This window comes from Cataglyphis hispanica, chromosome 8, assembly GCF_021464435.1.
Source record: "Cataglyphis hispanica isolate Lineage 1 chromosome 8, ULB_Chis1_1.0, whole genome shotgun sequence".
Taxonomy (NCBI): domain Eukaryota; kingdom Metazoa; phylum Arthropoda; class Insecta; order Hymenoptera; family Formicidae; genus Cataglyphis; species Cataglyphis hispanica.
Window position 1 is genome coordinate 4,578,870 of NC_065961.1, and position 22,655 is coordinate 4,601,524.

General features: G+C 32.9%; 3 protein-coding genes across 5 annotated transcripts; 2 read left to right on the plus strand and 1 right to left on the minus strand.

Moving 5' to 3' along the window:
* Positions 1-485: 485 nt before the first annotated feature.
* LOC126851459 (uncharacterized) lies at positions 486-7,351 on the plus strand. Of its 2 annotated transcripts, none has more exons than XM_050595465.1 (12): positions 486-765; positions 1,598-1,832; positions 1,920-2,150; positions 2,281-2,375; positions 2,537-2,606; positions 2,754-2,921; positions 3,035-3,435; positions 3,525-3,680; positions 3,762-4,087; positions 4,219-4,754; positions 5,015-5,241; positions 5,609-7,351. In XM_050595465.1, the coding sequence occupies exons 1-12, from the start codon at positions 758-760 to the stop codon at positions 5,781-5,783; spliced, it is 2,628 nt and encodes an 875-aa protein (XP_050451422.1). In that variant the 5' UTR covers positions 486-757; the 3' UTR covers positions 5,784-7,351. The 2 variants fall into 2 exon arrangements, with proteins under 2 accessions (XP_050451422.1, XP_050451423.1); XM_050595466.1 differs by lacking the exon at positions 486-765 and adding an exon at positions 1,187-1,330.
* A 1,158-nt stretch (positions 7,352-8,509) lies between these two features.
* LOC126851479 (4-hydroxyphenylpyruvate dioxygenase) lies at positions 8,510-12,229 on the plus strand. The gene is made up of 12 exons (XM_050595514.1): positions 8,510-8,657; positions 8,930-8,956; positions 9,035-9,097; positions 9,458-9,562; positions 9,731-9,856; positions 10,067-10,156; positions 10,248-10,348; positions 10,614-10,691; positions 11,016-11,250; positions 11,617-11,739; positions 11,826-11,942; positions 12,085-12,229. Exons 1-12 carry the CDS (start codon positions 8,574-8,576, stop codon positions 12,157-12,159), a joined length of 1,224 nt encoding a protein of 407 aa, XP_050451471.1. The 5' UTR covers positions 8,510-8,573; the 3' UTR covers positions 12,160-12,229.
* Positions 12,230-12,271: 42 nt separating this feature from the next.
* On the minus strand, positions 12,272-15,311 carry LOC126851504 (probable nuclear transport factor 2). 2 transcript variants are annotated; one of them, XM_050595557.1, is made up of 5 exons: positions 14,978-15,311; positions 14,816-14,887; positions 14,167-14,265; positions 13,588-13,708; positions 12,272-12,660 (listed from the first exon to the last, which is right to left on the minus strand). In XM_050595557.1, exons 1-4 carry the CDS (start codon positions 15,077-15,079, stop codon positions 13,595-13,597), a joined length of 387 nt encoding a protein of 128 aa, XP_050451514.1. In that variant the 5' UTR covers positions 15,080-15,311; the 3' UTR covers positions 12,272-12,660; positions 13,588-13,594. The 2 variants fall into 2 exon arrangements, with proteins under 2 accessions (XP_050451514.1, XP_050451513.1); XM_050595556.1 differs by lacking the exon at positions 13,588-13,708 and having other exon boundaries at positions 14,978-15,309.
* Positions 15,312-22,655: the final 7,344 nt, after the last annotated feature.

A 22,655-nucleotide genomic window follows, 5' to 3' on the forward strand; every position in this document is an offset into this window, starting at 1 on the left:
TCGGATGTGTCAAAAGTTGCCAGACATATATATATATATATATATATATATATATATATATATATATATATATATGTATTTATTTATTTTTTTCTTGCAAAGTAAAACTTGGAATTGAATCATTTAATAAAATATAGCATTATCTTTATTTATCTTTATTTCTGAAGCTCTTTATTCTGATTCTCGAAAAACTTTTGTTTTTTAATATATATGATTTATAGAACTACTAAAATTTCTCAGAATACATATTTGTTGATAAATAAAAGGCTACGTTTTAATAAGAGCATTTTATATTACGAATATTTGGAAAATAATATATAGAATATATAGAAGATGATATATAGAATGATAATATATAGAAGATGAAGAAGAATAGAGATATTGCGCGAATGCATCTCTCGCGATATATATTAATATATATATATGTACACACACGTACACGTACATACGCATACAAATTGCGCCAAGAGATCAATATCGGTATGGCAGCGAGAGAGGAGCGGCTTCGCGTCGTGTGATCGTTCGTGGCGATTGAAAAAAAAAAAAGAAAATGGCACGCGGCTTTTCTTGCTGGTGGACAAAGCGAAGAAGGTGTACTTCCACGAGATATTTTTACAGAACGGCAAATAAATGCCAAGGATCACGTTAATGATCCAACGAACGGTTTGACAGAAGAATTAGCGGGAGACTTGACAGCAAGAGACCGGTCGGAGAGACAACTACGTGCTTTGCAACGCGACAGCGATTAATAATCACGATGGCGAAGTATGATCACGTAATTGACAGTTTAGCTAATTAGAATATACATACATCTACGCAATACGTGACACTCACACTGTCGGTAGAAGGCACATGTAGCGATAACGCTCTGTTTACTTTTTTTTTTTTGATCCAGTAATTACGTGCAACTGCGTATAATGATTCTTCTTAGATCTTCGCGAAAAAGGATGTCTTAGAGACAAGATTGTCTTGATGCAAGCTATTACTGGAATGCGCTTCTCCAGTGGTCAAGTTCAGATTCGCTTCGAGCAAGCTACTGACTTGCCAAGCAATCAAATTCTCTATGACATATACTTGCTACTTGTAGCTTAATCTTATCTCTGCTTCAATATATTGTATTGGTTACTGATACCGTCTAATTGATTCACTTATAAATGAATCACTCAGTCATGTGCTAAAACTGAAACATTCTACGGAACTCTATAAAATCTCTGTGTTTATGCTAAGCAATTTTGTTACAATGAAAGACTTTAAGATACAGTCACTGTCAAAGTATTTAGATAGATTAAGTTTGGATAAGCAGCACAAATTTTGCAATCAGAAACAGAAAGTAAGCTAGTCTTTCTCTGAGAGTTATGTAATAATATAATTCATAATTTATTACATTCAAACCTTTTTATTTTGCTTTATTAAAAGAAAGTTTGTTCATATATCATTGTTTATAATATTTTATAATGTTTATAATATTTAGAAATTTATCCTCTATATTAGATTCTGTATTAGATATTTTAATTATCTTATATTTTATATTATTTTCTTTTTAAAATAACAAATAAGTATTTGTTATAGAATTAAAAATAATTTATTTTTTTTCCAGAGAGATGATGATAGTATTTATTTACGACACTGCAAAGTGTTGTAAAGAAGAGGATGACCCTGCTGAAGCAGTCATGTATTTTCATCCGGCTTGGGTATCACTCACACAAAGATTGGCTTTAGCAGGACAGTTAATGGGCGTATACCATTTCTTGGCAACATCGTTTTCAGCACCACGCTCTATCACATTGCAAGGTGGAAAATTTGTGTTGAAGAAATTTGGGCAGTATGTGCTGGTGAGTACATGTTGCTACAGAATAATAAATTTCTATTAAAAAATCTGTTCCTTTCTTATATTTATAAATTATGCTGGTTTGCTTTAGGCAGTGGGGACTGACAGAAATATACATGATTGGATACTCGAAAGACGTGCTGACATTTTGGAATCATTGTTGAAGTTTTTCCACTGTGATCTCGTAAAGATACTAGAATCCCTCAACAATGATCGCAATAGATTTACTGAGAAGTTGTATCAAATGTTTGAGACTTATCTGCCAATTCTTCAACACAGTGCCAATCTATTTTCAAGTATTCCTGTAATTAAACTTCCAAAGGTTAGTGCAGGCGATATAAAGTGGATGTGATATAGAATATAGAAGTGTGAACATAAATATAAGTATAAATTTATATATATATATATATATATATATATATATATATATATATATATTGTGTTTCTCACAGAGTGCTAGTAACATATTTCTGGAAGGCATGCAAATGTTGCAGCATTATCAAGAGATAAACGGAGTTTTAGGAGGAGCATTATTCTACAATAACAAGTAATGAAACAACATACATTTATATAAATTAAATTGTATTTGCACAGATATAGTTTTCAAATAATAATGTTAATTATTATTATGTAAGATATTGCCCATTGTTAATTGTTAATTATTTGCCTCATCTTCTTTAATTTATTTTATTTATATTTTTTTTTCAGGATAGTCTCTACACAACTAGGAGCAGACTTAACAAAACAAATTGTTATAACTGATCCTTATAGGATAAAGGTATTTTATTTATTAATTAATTAAATTTATCTGAATGTAAATATAATTGATCAAATAGAATGATAATTTTGCGCATATTAGCTTTTATTATTAACGAACTTGATCATTTGTGTTTGCAAGAAACAAAAAAAGAAAATTTTTTTAAAGGCTCCCGCGGAAAGGATATCTACAGAATTTCATTTACCGATCGGTGTTCAATTGTTACAAGTGTACATAGAACGAAAGCAGTTTGCAAAACTGATGCAAGAGGCGAATAATGAACGATATTACAATTCATGTCTGGACACTGTGACTAAGAAGATATTGCAGAGAAAGGTAAGTAGATGCAATAGTAAGACAATGTCTAAAATTTAATTGGATACAATGATTTTTTTTATTGAAGCGATGTAATCGTCACTGTATGAATGTTCAATTCAATGAGTTTTCAGAATGTGTCTAAGAGCAGCTTTAAGGAGCCTCTCACCATGTCCGCCATGAAGCGCGATACTTCGCGGATATTCACCGTTCCCGAGGAAGGTGAACTAGACTCCACAAATTATCCGCCAGCGCTGCAATATGTGTCGTCGGTTCCACTCGCGATCAATCATGTGTCGCCGATCAGACGCAAGCAGGAGAGTAAACCAGAGCGTCCTAAGATTAGTGGTACCGTTGTCAATCCGCTTACGCCCAGTGTCTGCGCGACGCCGTTAAAGGATATAGACCGAGTGTTACACGGAAATGCTATGCTTATCTGCTCGTCCGAGAGCGGAGGCGAGACTGACGAACATCGAACCTCGTCGAAAAGCAACGATGACGATGATATTCCTGACGTCGTCAAAGAAGCGCTCAGGTACATGTCTATTTCTATACCATCTTTAGAAATTTATATTTTTAGAACAGAAATTTTTATATAATAATTCAATTTTGATTGTATAACAGATGCAAACGTTTGAATAAACTGAGAAACGCTACCTCGAAGAAAAAATGGATGAAGAGAAAGGATCCCGACCGGAAGAGTGTGAGCCTGCCGGATCTGACGTCATCAGTTAAACCGCGCTTGAATAGTATTCCTTATCGACCGGAACTGGACAAAATGTAATTAAATAATAGTCTGAATGTCATATACATCTTTTACTATTTATTTTCTTCTTTTATTAAATTTTATTACTATAATAGATTGTCCAAGTTTAGTGAAGCTTCACCCGATGATCCGAATTCACCTCTGCGGAAACTCACCGGAAGTGATAAACGATACTCGCGTACTATCACTGATCCCTGTTATCCTGTTTTCCGATGTGACGGTCTCCCGGTATCGCAATCATTATACGAGCAATATATCGCTTCGCATTGTGAGGAGCTGCGTGATGACGGTGAAGACAGCAATGGTATTCATGGGCGTTGCAATGGCGACAATCTACAATCAAAGAATTTATCGAGCGATTTGAGCGCGAAATTATCGATAAATAGTAGTTCGAGCTCGATCACAAGAGATGCTGACGAAGGTATGTGTTTTAATTGCAGAGTAAGTAAAGTATTTCGAAGAAATCATAAAAGATAATAAAAGATACGTTGAGTAAAAATTTTCAACATAATTAATAATTCAAACATATTTGTTTCAAATGTAAATGTTTAGAACGCAAATCTGGCTACGATAAAAGCAAACAGGAGACATACAAAAGATCGATGAGTCTACCGCTGAAGCCGCTTAACGTTGTCGCCGAAGTACAAGACGGTGACGATCGGCGAAGATCGACATCGGAATGTGGCGGCAACTCGTATGATTTCCCGCAGAGACGAAAGCTCGATGGTCTACAATTAACACCACTGATGTCGAAGCTGAGCTTGCTGGCAGACGAACGAACCAGCGGCTTTTGCAGTCGCGATACAACGCCGAGCGAATTTCGTGATCTCTCCGGATTCTCCGGTGGCGCAACCACAACTATCGCTACAACAACGACGATGAATCAATTGATGAGACAGAAGCTGGAATCAGTTGAGAAGGAGGCCAGCGAGGGCGAGGACGAGCTGGACGAAGACTGGGTCAACAAGGACGATCCTGCCGTCTGCCTCGAGAAGACTGAGCTTTTTCTCTGTGGCTATCAAAATATGGTGTTGGTGCTGCTGATGGAAAATGGTACTGCGAATAATCCGGATTTGATACATGCTCTGGTAAGTGAAAATTGCGCATATTACGAAACTTATTAGATTTAGCGATCAAAACCTAAATTGGCACTTTCTTAAAAAGTAAAGCAATGAAAATGAGAATATGTGAAAAGAATGCTTTTAATAAATAATAACTTAATAGAAATAAAATTTATAATAAAAAATAATAAAATAATATGAAAAACAAACGCGCTTCAAATGTTCTCTCACTTACATCGATATTATATAAAGATATGATTGCAAAAATAATAAATCGTTTGACATAGTGGCATACCTGCGTGAGCACGTTGGGTAAGCTCGAGTCGCGATTGCAACAGTGTCTTGAACCAATGCCGTCAACAGAAAACAAGGAACTGTACAGTATTCTAAATGTAGACCCGCAATGGGATACGGTGCAACGTTCCGGACTTTGGGGCGTTACTGAGTTAGACATTGTATCTTGCCTCCATAACAGATTTACGCAAGCGAGCAATTTGACGGACATCATCGTCAGGTAATCACATATTATATTTTTACGAATAAAAATAGATTTAATAAAAATTTAATTATTTTATATTATTTAATTTATCTTAGATTTTCAAGACATACTCATTTTTTATTTCATCTTTTTTTCGGTTCATGGATCAATTCCAGTTGTGTTAAATGTTCTTATAAAACGAAAGTCTTTTAATAAGGTTGTACGGAATATTTCTTTTGCGATAATAAATTTATAAGTAAAAAATTAAAAAATTCATATATATAATGTTCGGTAGCAAGTGAACATATTAAAAAAGTCTATGATCGTAGAGGAAGAAGATTGTATTTGCTATAATGTAATCATGAAATGCTCCGTGATTAAAAAATATATCTTTATCTAACAGAACGGAGGACATGGTGGTTTACGGTAACCAATCTGGAGGAATAGAAGTATTTTACCAGCAAGCGGTGGCACCAAGCGCTTTTGCGGTTCTTCCGACCCCGGCGGATCTGATGGGAATCGTAGCACTTAAAGCAAGACGCCGATTAGAAAGAGATCATGGAATTGTGCTACTATAAATCCAAAAACGTACATGGCTTCCCCTTTTTAGAGAAACTGAAAAAAGTAACACACATACACGCGTTTACAATTTCGCTTATTTGTCCTCTGCACAGAAAACGATGAGTTCGAATCCAGTTCGTATTCTGTACAAAGCAAAAAGAATCGAAGACATTCCGTCAGTTAAATCAAGGTGAGATAATATTTTAACAGGATATGCTGAACATTTTTCTACTAATATTTTTGTATAATCTGTGATTTTCCAATGTATCGAATATAAAATTCCAAGAAAATTGGTTATGAGAAGGAGGGAATAATCGAAGAGATTTTTTTTTTATATCGCTGAAATGTATCTATAGTATTCCTATAGTTAGCGTTAGACTATGCGTGTATTCGTGATTCATTTATAATTCGTGAATAATATAGATGGAAGATTTGCCAAAATCGACTAATCATATTTCTTCATACTGTTCACGAATCACAAATTGCGAATACGCGCAGTCTGGCGTTAGCTTATCACATTGCAGTCGAGAAATTTTCTACGATAATAAGTATATAATAATTGTTGATCATCCAATTTCTATTTTACCATCTCATTAATTGTGCAGATATCATAGCAAATGTTATTTGTATTATATATGTTATTGTATATAAGATGTCTTAGAATCGACGGAAAGTATAGATATACAGAGTTATTGCCTTTAAAACTGGAAAGCAGTTTTTAATATTTTATTTTATTTATTTTATTTTATTTATTAACAAATATGTATTCTGAGAGATTTTAATAGTTCTATAAATCATTAAAAAACAAAAATTTCTCGAGTCTCAGACTAAAGAGTTTTAGAAATAAATATAAATAATAGTATATTATTAAACGATTCAATTCCAAATTTTACTTCGCAAGAAATATGTATATATCTTCATTGTTCATCAATTCTCGAACATCTTATATATAATTGATTCATTGTATATATCTGTACGTATAATAAGCCATTAAGTTATTTGCACTTTAACCGATAAGAGTCCAGTTTTGCTAGAGCGAAAATAAAGTTGAAAATATATTCGCGAGAGGAGGAAGACGGAGGTCAGTATTCAATTAACACGCTGCGTCCAGTATTTATAATCACCCGAACTGCTTTTATAGGTAGAAAAAAAAAGAAATAATAGTGATATTTATAAAATTCGTCAGAATCGTCTGAATTGGCACTGTCAATTGTAAATTGTAATGTAAGAATATTTTATGCATTTTTTTTTTTTTTTTGGTTTTTTTTTTTAACGATGATGTTATCGTCGTTTTGATGTTAAATCCGTTTTCGTCTCGCGATATTTAGATAAAAATTGATGATCTCGCGCAATAATCATCCGCGAAACGAGTTTTTAATAACAACGATACGTGAATAATATGCTATGTCCAAATTTTTATATTGCAGTTTAAATGTTATGTTAATATATTGCATTTTTAGCGAGCAGTTGCAAATCGCATTGCGTCACCACGCATTCTACAATGATCTTATCTTTATATTTGATAGTTTTCCTTGTCTGTCTTTTATTGAAGAAAGGAAAACTGTAATAAAGCGATTCATCATTTTTCAAGTCTTTTTCCTAAAATTATATTTTCCATCTCATCCTATGATCCTTCGTACAATAATGTTATTAGTTTGACATTACTAATATATATATTAGTAAAGTTATATTGAATTCTATATATTGTATAATACGTGTATATATATATATATATATATATATATATATATATATATATATATATATATTATAATTTAAATTTATAAAAAAATTGTATTTACATATATGTAATATGATGCATAAGATTCATAAATACGTAAATTTGAAAAAAATATAGCATTATAATTGTTATTTATATATTTTATGTTTATAATTTAATTTGTGTAATATTAAACGCGCAAAATTTTTCTAGATGCAAATTTTAACATTTATGGCATAAGCACTATATTTACCATAATCATCATGCTAATATAACATCATTGGAATTTATAACGTAAACAGCAGAAAAGAAATATTCCGATCTAATATTATGTAGTACAAATGCATAAATGCATTAGGTGTGTACACGGAAAGACTGCATTCTAACGTCAGACGGCATATAAATATGTAGAGAAATATATATCGCTCGAAAATTATTTTAATATGCTGAAGGTAACAAGTATTAACTATGGAATTTATATTTTTCTTTAAATTCTTCGAAGCAGACGATATCGAATTTAAAAAGAAATACATTTTAGCATTTTTTTATGTAAACGTACAGCAAATCAATGCTTCAATCTGTTTTATATATTCATCTTCACAGTTATAATGTAATATTTAAATTTCATTCTTCTCTTTTTCCGTTTCCATAATTTACCATAAAAACTACTTAAAAAATCCTGAATTATTTTACTAAAATCGGGATATATTTCTACTAACATTTGATTAGTCAAAAGATTTTATAAGGGCGTTTCATAAAAATGAAACTTTCATTATTCATATGCAACGACGCAATACTATTAGACTTTCAAAGAACCTGTTTACATGTTTTACGATTCTTAATCGGAAAACTATGATCAGCATCATTAGGAAGGCGAGCCCACTTGGTACGCACGAATGTCATTCGAGTGTGCGTCGCAGTTTTACGACACACTTAATTAAAAAAAAAAAACCTGCTATATCGTCACTGATCTGATTTATAGACCGCAAAGAACCTGGCATAAACAAGCCTCCATCATGGACCAATCGCGTGACAACGCAGGTTCTGCCGTTCGTCCGTAGGCCAGATATTTAAAGCGGGACTCGATATGCGGCCCGTGATAATCACAGAATCACTGTCATCATCAGGAGATTCTTTTTACCGTTTTCCTCGATTTCAAGAAGATATTATGGTAAGATCATCGCCCATCTGAAAGAATTACTTTTTCCAATTTTACTTACTACTAATTATTGTAATTAAATAAATAATAAAATATACAATTTTGTTGTCTGATATATGTAATTTTATAATAATTATGTACTTATACAAAGAGATAAACATTTCTGATCCTCTATTCTATGATATACTTTAAAGAAAAAAATTTATATCTTTTTTTCTAAAATCGCTAAAATAAAATTTGTTAAATATTTATATTATGTTCACATCTTTTGCATTTATTTCCAGACTACCTACACCGATAAAGGTCCTCAGGTAAGCGTCATCCATTACAAGAGAATATTACTTTTGAAATTACATTCTGTTATGTGACACGAGATCTGTCTTTTTCAGCCCGTTGGAGGAAAGTTCCTCAATTTCGACCATATAAAATTCTGGGTCGGAAATGCAAAACAGGTAGATTCTCATTTATAAAACATATCTTGATATATATAAGTATATGCTATAAGAAGAGAGAGATTCAGATTCCGAAAATATAACAAAATTTCATATAAATGTACATTGAATAAAATTTTTTCTCAAGTTACATCTCCCTCCTTTTAAATTTCATCTAGATCATACTAAACGTACGAATACTTATATACGAACTTTTTCCTATTATTTTCTTGCCATCGATCCATCTCTACAATATTTTTCACATATCAAGAAAAAATATTGAAAAATACTGAAAAAAATCTCGTATAAAATAGATTGTAATAATCATATTGATTATGCTTACACAATAGATTATACGTACAAATTGTCCATTGCTTACAGGCCGCCAGTTTCTATCGATGCAGGATGGGATTTGAGCCGTTGGGATATCGTGGCTTGGAAACTGGTTCCAGACAAACAGCCGCGCATGTCGTGAAACAGAATAAGGTGAGTAACTTTAAATGCAAATAGAAAAAAATACAGCATAATTTTAGCATTCAACAGGTTTACCTTATTTTAATGATTTATGACTTATTTAAGGGACAAGTATTCCGTTCAAAACGTTAATCTCTTCCGGCGCATAGAATCTTCTAATCACTCAAATCGTATTTGTAGATCATATTCGTATTCGAGTCTCCGTACGAGCCTAACAATGAAGAAATGTCGAAACATCTTTCCCGACATGGGGATGGCGTGCGGGATGTGGCGTTCAGCGTCGAAGACATTGACACGATCGTGAAGGTAAAAGAAAGATTAAAATAAAATTTCCTCTGAACAGAATTTTCATATTGTAAGACAAAATACTTCTTTCTGGAATTAGAAAAAATCGAGAAGTAAATAAAAAAAAAGTCGCTTTAATCTTATCAAACAAAATTATTGTTACAATCATTTTTAGCATACTTTATATACTTTCTCTCTCTTTTAATCGTCTTATCAATTAATGTTGTGTAGGTAGCCAAAGGGAAAGGTGCCAAAATAGTGCGCGATATATGGGAGGAGAGTGACGAATACGGCACCGTGAGAATGATTACTATTAGAACCGTAAGTGTTAAAAAAACATGCGTAATATTTTTTCTATTAAATAACTACAAGCGTTTTCTAGATATTGTTTGATTTATTATTTTTATTGCAGTACGGAGACACGCTTCATACGCTCATCGACAGGACAAAGTACAGAGGCTTTTTTCTGCCGGGATTTGTGAGGGCATCGGAAGATGTTCTTCTCAAACAATTGTACGTATACAAAAGCGCAAAATCCGGAATAGAAATGAAACTAGAATTATATCACTTTATAAAAGATTCCAGAATTATTTTAATAATAATATATATAGTTCACATAAAACAAAATTTCAAAAAATATCTCTTTTATTACATGCAAGATATTTGCGATATATCCTTGGAGTAATCTTTGCAATATACAAACGTAACATATTTATAAAATATGATGAACATTTTTATTTTTTAAATTATATTGATACATTTCTATCAATAATCATAGGCCACAGATACATTTGAATTTTGTGGACCATGTGGTGGGTAATCAGCCCGACAAACAGATGGAACCCATTGCGAAATGGTATGCAAATGTTTCTACTTTTGAATGTGTGTGAACACATTTATGCTAACAAGAAGTCATAACCCAACATAAAATCTTTTTTATTTTAATAATAGTGAGCATTAAAATATATTAATATAATAAAATAATATACTATAGAATGTATGATAGAATGCGTAAGATTTGTGATAAAATTTTCTAGATTTCATGAAAATCGTGTAAATCCTTTAAGATCCTTTCAAAAAATAGAAAAATATCTTTCATCAAAAATCAAAAATTATAAAAAATATCTTGTTTAGCTAAAAATAAAATATTAAATTAAATAATAAAAACTTTCTTCTTTAGGTACGAAGAGTGTTTGCAGTTTCACAGATTCTGGTCGGTGGACGACACACAGCTGCACACGGAATATTCTGCACTGCGATCTATTGTAATGACAAATTGGGAGGAGACGGTAAAGATGCCGATCAATGAGCCCGCTCCCGGAAAAAAACGCTCCCAAATCCAGGAGTACGTCGAATACTACGGTGGCGCCGGCGTACAACACATAGCTCTCAACACGAGCGATATTATTACAGCAGTAAATAATTATAGCATTTAAAAAAAATCCGCGTTTTGTGAATAACACGCATAGGCGAGATGAAATTATGCGAGCTATGTTTACATATATACTGCCAGTATAGAAAATCTGTAATATATGTAATGTGAATTATAGATTTTCTATACTAGAAGTCAGAATATAGCCATATATAATAAAGTAATTTTAAAAGAATTTTTTTTTATTGTGATTTATATATATATATATATATATATATATATATATATATATATAATTTTATTAATAATAATAAATTTTTACTAATAATAGATTTTTTTTCTTTACTGAATTAAGATATTTTCTATAAAGATATGTCGCTCATACGCAGCTTATCACTTCATTTTGCAGATAACGAATCTGCGCGCCAGAGGAATGGAGTTTCTCAACGTGCCTGATAGTTATTACGAAATGCTTAAAAATCGTCTGAAAACCAGTAGCACGAAAATCGTTGAAGACTTGGATATACTGCAGGTACTTTTATTAATAGTGGACTGAAACTGATACATTAAGTTGCAATGTGTTTTATTAATTCCATTGCGCGCGTTATCGCTTTGCAGAAATTGAAGATATTAATCGATTACGACGAGAACGGCTATCTTCTACAAATATTCACGAAAAATATGCAAGACCGGCCGACGCTGTTCATAGAAGTCATACAGAGGCGCAATCATAATGTATGTATCGAAAAAGATATATAAAGCATCTAATATTTTACGTTCCTAAATTTGTAAAACTTTTGTAATAATATCTATATTTGAAAGAAATTCGATAATATTTAAATAATTCAAAATTTATTGTATTATTACTCCGTTTCAGGGTTTTGGCGCTGGCAACTTCCAAGCATTGTTTGAAGCTATCGAATTGGAGCAGGCGAAACGTGGAAATTTATAGAATATTAATATTATTAATATTCGTGTAGAATTATATATAATATTATAAAATCTTTATTTCTCTCTTTCAGCAAGTAATACTAGAAAAGGGCGAAAAATGAAAATTTTCGGTATTTAATTATATAGCTATTTTTTATAATTTTCTATAATGGGTTTTTTTTTCTCTGGGTTTTTTTGTGGCCAAGATACATGCGGAAAGATATTCTTCATATAAAACTCGTGATATTATCTAGAAATAATGGAGATAGGTATGTGATCGTGATGATAAAGGGTTATCGATGAGATTAGGTGGCTCACTTATTAGCTCGCGATCTCCATGGTCTCCGTCGCTCGGCAACCCGCCTGTCGATCACACGCTTGTCGCGGAAACCAGCCCGATCATCCTCGTTCATGCCGAATCATGAATGTTAAGGCGAAAGATATCGTGCTGACAATAGTATGAATTTCCCATCGGCTTCAACACAAAACACTGTGAGAAGGCGTGCGGTGGATCCTCGTCTGCCTGTAATTAAAAAATACAAAATTTTATATTATTTTATACATACATATAAAGATAAATATTGCAAAACATATAAAAATAAAATAACATTCATGTTAATGCTGATTAGTTTCTTCCGCAGTAATTAAATAGAATATAATTGAGTTAAAGATGTAAAAAATAATATAGATCTCCAAATATTAATATGTAAATTATTGCAGCCCAATCATTGCAGTTCCAATTTGTTCAGCAATTTAATTTTATATTATGCTAAGCCACCTTCTTTGTAACATTATTAAATCAGTGTCTCAGACCTATATGATTGCGCACATATACAAGAGCCAGCTGTGATCTACAAGGTCGTACATCTGAGACTTCCAAAAATTAAATAGACATTTTCCATGCAAATCTAAATTTTTTGAAGCACACAAAAAAATAAAATCGTGCCGTGTTATTATATAACAATTCTTTTAGATTAAATAATAATGTATTTTTTTTTAATTAAGAAATGATTAAAATTAAGTTCTAGAAAATATAATAGCTCTCTCTTTAGAATAGACTTTTATATATAAAATCTGAAAAAGTATGAAAACAATATCAATAAGTTTTTTTTAGTTGTAAAGTAATAAAATTACTTTAGGTTATTACAATTAATAATTGTAATTGTAATGTAGATTTTTATTACAGTAAGGATATCTTATGGACCTGATTGCAACTATGTGCTAAACCAGAATAAAATAAAAGCCATATACAAAGAACACATAAAATAGTGTAATGAAAAAAATTAGTTAGCAAAATATGTACATGTGTACATTTTAACATTTGCAGCAGCCAATTCATGTGTACATAATGCGGAAAAGCAAACTCTGCAAAACGCTTGCGATCGGAAATATCGGGCAAAGCTTGCCTATTGTCGCAATACGCAGAGCAACGGAAGAGATTTTGCGATACCTGTTGCCTAAACCGTGTCGTGTAATGCGAGTCTGAAGATATCGTGCTGCACGAAAAAGCTGGTACCAATCGGCTTCAGGACAAATGTCTGGATGTACGCGTGAGGCTGATCCTCGTCAGTCTGCCCGATCAATAATAATCATTGAATATTCTTTGGTAATTTGAGATAACTAAAAATTACTCATAGAATTTATTTTTTGTTCTACTTCGTCTTTTTTATCTGCATTTAATATTTGTGTATAGATTGAGTCAACAATCACTGTTTCTCATAGAAGAAATTCCTATGGTAACTATATCACATCTAGTTCATCAAACTTTCTCTTTTCATAAAATTATATATGTATTAAAATCTAAAAGCTCGCAGAAATATTAAGAATTGAAAACGTAGAATTAAATTACTGAACCTATTGGTTTAGACACAAATGTCATTTGTCAAAATGTATAAGATTTTAATATGACTTTTAATACTGATTCTGTTGCACTTAATTCTCTGGATTGCAAATATTTTGCATCTCTTGCATTGAAGACAATTCTTGATAAGAAATCAAAGAATACTTTCCATTATAATTCTTTTCTTACCTGCAGCCTTCCTAATACGTTAATGAGAACTCCGCCATCAAACATGGGTTGTGAATCAATCGCTGTTATTATCCGATTTATTTTTTGAAACGATAAACTCTGGAAAATAAGAAAAATAATTAATATACGCTAGGATAATTAAATCAATTTTTTTTTTTGTATAAACTAAGAAGAACAGCAAACTAGAAAGATGGAAGAATTCCAAATTAAAATAGGATTGAAAGCATGTATAAATGCAAACATAAGTGTAAAATTTAAAATATTTAAATTATAATAAGTAACATATATATGTTTTCGGTTTTACATTTACATTTTCTATCTGGCTTATCTTCCTATTTTAGCTAAGAAAAGCTTCAAATCATAATAATTTTTAATTCAAAACAATATCAATTTTTCTATTTACACACACACACAATAATATATATAATTATATATATATATATATATATATGTATATATACACACTAGTTACAAGAATAAACTGTCTTATACAAAAAAAAATTCAACAAGTAATCTATATCTGAGGAGTGGGACAGAGGTTGGGAGAAATGAGGTGGAACAAAGGGGGGGGGGAGAGGAGGTAATAAAATAATTGCAGATAAATAACTGCAACTCAGATTCCCGATATAAGAGTGAACTTTATACTCACAGTTAATTTCTCCATAATTTTGATAGCTCCCTGTATCTGCATACCCTCGAACGTCATGAAGGACGTCTCTGTCTGCAAAAGGTTATGTCAGTCAGAGCGAGCGAGAGTGGAATCACCAGTCAATGAGCCCGGAACTGGGCAAACATCGGGTCTCCAACTTACGTTGTACATGTTTATGAGGTTCGGTCTCTGCGCCGGATCGTCGAAGAGAGCGTAATATTGCTGAACGAAGCCCTTGCCGATCGCCTCGTACGGTATCGCCATGATTGCGAACCAGTGATCGTCTTAGCAGAGAAACGAAAATAAAACCTTAAGAACGCCGATTACAACGCGCGGCTTCTATTCTTCTTCTTCGTCTTTTTCGTCTCCTGTTCCACCTCCTCCACTGCTGATGCGACGTCCTGCCGACTTCGAGATCCTACGACCGTGAAACAGCGCCGTAGTCGCCGTATAACATCCCTCGTGTCGAACGGTGCTCGAATGAGCAGGAAGTCTCTATCTTCGATATATCGAATAGACCCCGCGAACGGTTCTCGAAGGAAGTTATCTGCGTAAAGTCCGTATCTGTGTATCGATTCTGTGATTCAAGTGAGAATTACAAAAATGAGCAAATTTACTAGGCTTATACAGGCTTAAGAAATTATAAATTTTTTAAATAAATTTGTTCATTTTTGTAATTTTCATCTTTGTTTGAAATTTCAATCTTCAATATCTTGTCGGGCTAGGAATATAAGATTGAGATTCAATAAGATTGAGAAATATAAGATTGAGATTTAATAAGATTGAGAAACTTTATCAATCAGGATATACAAATTTTAGCTCCTTTTATTTTGATTAGTCAAATTTCAATCTTCAATTTCTTCAATCATCTCATAATGATAGATATTAATTAAGATTAATTAATTAATTATTATTTATATTTGAAATACACTTTCTACACTTTCTGTCTTCCTTTCCGTTGCTCTCCGCAAAGAAAAAGGTGCAATCTTCCGCTAGAAATTGCATCGATTATTCTAGTTTTACCGGCTGTTTTATCGCGGCGAAAAATGAATTGGCCATGTAGTTCGGTTCTAAAATAAATCGGCGCTACTGTAGCAGCTAGAATTGCTAGAATAAGTGTCTTATAAAAAACGGCGGCACGGCTACTTCTCTCAGACTTCCCTCTTTTATTACATTGCGACAATATAATTTTGTTTTTTTTTTTAATAGAATTATATTTAAAATTAAAGAGAAGGAGAGATTCATCTTATTTTTTTCTTTTAATATATGATTATCTACATCCATATTTTCTGCGATAAACTCAGTTTTTGAATCGCCATTTCATGGGTCTTTTCTCGGCTTGAATCAAATATTTGATTCTAGAATAATCGATACAATTAAAAAATTATAACAACATAAAATAATATCAATATGATTTGGAAAAATCATATTGCATATTTTATTGTTTTGCCAGTATGCTTATTATATAATAATGAAAATAATTGTATGTGCGCGCGTGTGTGTTATAAAATGTAATGTAACAGCGAAAGCGACTGCGTCCAATATCCGATATACGTAATAAAAAAATATCTGTATATTATTATATGATAAGTAAAAATAACTGTGTATATACGTGCGTGCGTATGTATTGTAACAGCGAAAGCGGTTGCGTCCGATATCTGATAAATATTATATATATATATATATATATATATATATATATATATATATATATATATATATGTATGTATATGTAATAAAATGCATCTGTGTGTGTGTGTGTGTGTGTGTGTGTGTGTGTGTGTGTGCGCGCTCGTGTGTACAAAATGTAGTGTAACAGCGAAAGCGATTGCGTTCAATATATCCGATATATGCATAATAAAATATCTGTATCTATATTATTGTATAATAATACTGTATGTGCGTATGTATTACAAAATGTAATGTAACAGCGAAAGCGATTGCGTCCGATATCTAATATATGTAAGTACATAATAAAATGCGTATTATTGTATAATAATTATATGTGCGTATATACAAATGTATGTATATACACAATAAAGTGCGTATATTATTATATAATAATGAAAATGACTGCGTACGTATATGAGTATAAAATGGAGTGTAATAGCGAAAGCGATCAATCCATTTTTACCTATGAATGCATATAAAGTCATATTATTTCTAGTATTTGAGTATAATTCCTGAATGTATATTACGAAACAAGAATATCTCTATTATTTTACATATATTATAATATCCGATAAGTTAATATACTTAAATTTTAACACTTTCTAACGCTATTCTTGTTTCTTAATGGTTCCATTTTAATGTTTGATGAAACAATACGACGATAAAACATAAAATTAAAAAGAATTATGTATATAATGTTGTATATATTATGTAATAATGTATATATGTTGTAATTTTTAAAAACGAATAAAAATTGTATTAATAATATAAAACGCATATGCCTTCTTATTGAACATACCCATCTTATTATGTCATCATACCTCTTTCTTAATTATAATTTCCTAATACATTTTTGCAAATTTTTCGTTCTTGAAGCTATTAAAACTGCATTTCTTGGAATAAGGTATCAAGAAAATATAATTAACAAAGAGGTGGCACTAATTTAAATTCTAAAAAGCGCAGAGGTTTCATAAATTCAAATTTTAAAAAGCGCAAAAATTTTGAAGTTTTAAAATCCGCAAAAGTATCAGAAGAACATGATCAGCAAAGAGGTGGCGTATCAGGAGAACATAATCAGCAAAGAGGTTTCATAAATTCAAATTTTAAAAAGCGCAAAAATTTTGAAGTTTTAAAATCCGCAAAAGTATCAGGAGAACATGATCAGCAAAGAGGTAGCGCATCAGGAGAACATAATCAGTAAAGAGGTGGCACTAATTCAAATTTTAAAAGGCGCCTGAATTTGAAGTTTTAAAATTCGCAAAAGTAACAGGAGAACATGATCAGCAAAGAGGTAGCGTATCAAGAGAACATAATCAGCAAAGAGGTGGCACTAATTCAAATTTTAAAAGGCGCCTGAATTTGAAGTTTTAAAATTCACAAAAGTAACAGGAGAACATGATCAGCAAAGAGGTAGCGCATCAGGAGAACATAATCAGCAAAGAGGTGGCACAAATTCAAATTTTAAAAGGCGCCTGAATTTGAAGTTTTAAAATTCACAAAAGTAACAGGAGAACATGATCAGCAAAGAGGTAGCGCATCAGGAGAACATAATCAGCAAAGAGGTGGCACAAATTCAAATTTTTAAAGAGGCGCCTGAATTTGAAGTTTTAAAATTCGCAAAAGTAACAGGAGAACATGATCAGCAAAGAGGTAGCGTATCAAGAGAACATAATCGGCAAAGAGGTGGCACAAATTCAAATTTTAAAGGCGCCGAAATTTGAAGATTTAAAATTCGCAAAGGTATCAGGAGAATATAATCAGCAAAGAGGTGGCAAATTTAAATTTTAAAGACGCCGAAATTTGAAGCTTTAAAACCCTCAAAAGTATCAGGAGAACATAATCAGCATAGAAGTGCCATAAGATAAAATTTTAAAAGACGCGAAAATTTAAAGCTTCAAAATCCGCAATATCAGATTTTTTTTTTTTTTTTGTTTTTCGAAGGAAGAGAAAAATGCATTATGCATTCCCACCGGCCGGCCCGGTGGGATATGCGGGACTCTCACCCGCTAAAAAACTCTCCCTGCAGGATCTTTGACCGATATTTATATATATTTAAATTTTAAAAGATCGGGAATAGGCAAGGGGAGGTAATACAAATAAAAATTTAAAATTTGACATTTTAAAAATTAACTTTATTTTTTTTTCTCATTTACAATATAGTATATCTAAAAATTAATTGTTCTTAAAACTCATCTCTCAATTGTGAAATGATATCGCTGTACAACTTATAAACGCATAAAAAGATAAAAATCCATATATACATATAAAATTTCATATAAATATATATAGAATGCGTCTATATATTTATACATGCAATATTTTTACATAATAATATTACTTGTCGCAATTTGAGTTTAATGAGCGTTACTTTCGTCTAGTGTATAAAAGTACGTTTTGCTTTCGTCTAACTATGCATGTATGTACATATTACAAATACTATGTGCTTTCGTATCGCATAAACACACGTAAGCACGAATAAATAAGATAATAGATCTCCCTCGCCACGCGCTCGCGCGCTCGCTCGCTCCTCGGATTTCATTTGCAGGCGTTTGACGATTGAAGATAATACGACTTAATTTCTGCAATGAGTTGAGGCGCGCACAAGTAACACTCCTGCGATGTGCGACATGTGTGCGCATACATTTCAAAGAGAATTACAAATCGTATTGTCCATTGATGCAATTGAGATCATGTTTCTTTGAAAGGAAAAAAAAACGACATCGTAGACTCTATGACACATTTTCACACAAAGCTAATTTTTTCTTTCTTTCAAAAATTGCATTGGTAAAGGTTTATGTTTTCTCGCCTTTTCCCTTTTTCTCTTCTTTTTTTTGTTACACTTTTAATCAATTATATTGCAAATTATATTGTATTATTATACTTTTAATCAATTATATTGCAAAATGTTTTATTTTTAGCTAGCTTATATACATATGCTTGTAGTGCATCGGCAGTTGCATGTATTGCGTTGATCGTTGCATAACCCCGTGGCATTGCAACACTATTGTTTCATTAATACCGAAGGCATTGTTACATCGCGTCTGTTTCGCCTTGTGTATATATGTATGTGTGTATGTGTGTATTCGTGTGCATATGTATATGAGCATTCTTCGGGAGTTATAAAGATTGAAATTTTGAATAGAGTTCCATCGCGATGAGCGAGTCAGGCAAACGATGATAAAAAGAGTGATAAATTCTTTTTTTTTTTTTGAAAGAAACATGTCTCTCGAGTGAAGTTTTCACGCTTATAAATTGACATAATCGGACAAATTAACAATGCGGTGACATGAAATGAGAGCAAAAAGATAAGCCTCTTATTTAAAGCGCTCTAGGAATATCAGTCTAAATGTACATCATAATAATCTATTTGGATTGTAAAAAATTGTATTAACCGACGAAGCAATGTCTTTGAAAGGAGCCATTCTGCTTGTTCACAAATCGATTGATAGACTTTTTAGGTCGGCAGGTATTAATGAGGCTGCTTAAAGAAAGCAACGAAATCGTAGCATGGCGACATTGACCTAATTAACAAATGATAAGAAATAAAAGATTGTCGTTCCTTCTTCTTCTTTTTCTTTTACATATTACACCGTTTTATCTTACAGGATTGAAACTAGGCTAGTGCAAGATTCTCGCTGACGTTATATAGACATTGTATAGACCAGACAGCACACAATATTTATAAAATATATACAAAATATTTATAATAATTATTTAAATATTTATTTTTCACTTACCATGAATATTATATAAAATATTTAGTCTATGTATATTTTAGTAATATGAATAAACTCTTTATGATTTTTCCTCTTAATATTTACAAAATATGTATAAAATATTTATACAATATTTCAAAAAATATTAAAAAATATTTATAAATATTTATCAGAAATATTGTGTGCTGTCTGGATAGCATTTCACGTAGAAAGAAAGGAAGAAAGAGAGAGAGAGAGAGAGAAATCCATCGAGGATGTTCTCTCCCTCCCCTTCTAAAAAATGTCGCGGTTATGCAAAGCAACTCTCATAAAAGAGAAAATGTACGAGTGCGATTTGAGAGAATCAAAGACGAAAGGCGCATCGGAAATCAAATTGACGCTATTAAAGAAGGCTTGACGCTTTACACGAGTGTGGCGTTCTAATTATAGCCAAGAGACCTCTCTGACGTTGCCATATGGAGCACGTTCGGGCAGAGCGCAAAGGGTTAAACAACAGGCCTCGTCCAAGCGTGGCGCTTCCCGTAGAGCCGATTGACATTCATCGAGGATCGGCCGGTCCACCGGGCCATTAATCGCCCATTATATACGTAACGTGGGTGGGCCATATATACATCCATATCGCTCTTTCTTCCTCTCCTCCCCCCCCTCCCTCCCTCTCTTGTCCTTCCTTCGGCATGTCCGATGTCCTCGTCGAACACGAGCGATGGGAATGACATTCTTTCCGTCGAAGCAGAAACACATGAGAAAGTGCATCATCTCTCTTTACACATACTATCTCGTTCGCGGGCCTCTTCCTCTTCGGATATTTTCGAAGAGAGAGACAGAGAAACCTGTTCGCTCTCGGTGTAGTTTCACCGCAGCGCGGTTCTTGTCACCGGTTCTCAAGGTTCATCTCTCTCTTGATGCGACGCCAGCTTGACCCCATCGCTAGCTGGAACCATATAAATATATATATATATATATATATATATATATATATATATATATATATACATGTACGGACAGAGGAGGCATGGATTTAATGGTGTGGCGCGACCGGTCGTGCCGTTGTCGTCGTCCATCGCGTGTATATATTGTGTTCCAGCGGCCGTGCTCACGTGACACTCGGATAGATTTGCGTCAATGGTGACCTCCGCACAGCTCGCTCCGCGGCCACACATACCACGCTGCTGCCTGCCGTTCCGTAGCCGCTGCACGCGTACACGCGTGGCGTGGGACCGGCGACGAGCGAGAGAGTGGCGTGCGAACGAGCAAGAGAGAGAACGAGAAGTCTTTTTTTTATTTTCTTCAGGATTTAATCTTTTTTTTTATAACCGAAAATTGTACATTTCTTTATATTAGTTCGTGCAAATGTTAAAGAAAGAAAAGAAGACTCTTCGTGTCTTTTTTTCTTTTAATTTTTCCTCGGGATTAAATTTTTTTTATATTCCGGAAAATGTGCACATTTCTCTCTCTCTCTCTCTCTCTATATATATATATATATATATATATATATATATATATATATATATATTATATGTGTTGGCGCAAACATTAGTTAGTCGGTAATTTACTTTTAAATTTCGACGATACACAGAGTTTACGTAGTCGTACATCGACCTGAAGGCGATGGTTGAAAAAATTTCCACGTTCAGTAACGTCAATTTGCACGGCAAGTAACGATCCTCGTTAGCGCCTTCGCGACTCCTCTTCTCTTCAGCGTCTTTTCAGCGCTGAATTTCGAGACGCGAAAGGCCGAGTACTCTCGATTATATCAACGAATTTGCTTTATCGTCGCTCTGGCGGATCGCGAGTATCCGTATAAGTGGGAAGGTGAAAGAGACAATGATATTGTCGAGGAAAATAAGGAAGAACTGGTAACCGTCGACGTCAATGGATGTAATTTCGTCGCAACGAAAACTCGCCGGGAATGCTTTTATTTCGCGTCATACGCGGTATCGAAACTGTCGCGTCTATCAGAGGCGACAGGATTGTCATTGATACCGATTATCGATTATTTCTGCGTGCGTGTGTCTATAAATAGTATCATAAATAATCCATCTCGCGTTGTGTCCGTCGTGCTCATATTTTCGCGATCGAATAGACATATTGTTAATATTATAATTTTTTTTTTTTACAATTTCGAAAAATTGCCAAATTAATCGTGAAGTGAATGTCGCGAAATTCGCAAATGAATTCGGGATAGCGGGATCCTGTTTCGCGCTTTACAGGACTTTTATTTTTAAACATCTTTGATGCAACCACGTCGGGACTTCATTAAATTGCTAATCGCGCGCGCGTTAATGCGCAGATAAGAATAACGATAGACGCGCTGGGAATCCGCATGTTACATCGGCTCGACCGTCGAAGAATGTAAGACTATATATATATATATATATATATATATATATATATATATATATATATATATGTATATATACGTAATATAAAAAATCACACATTTCAGAAACGCG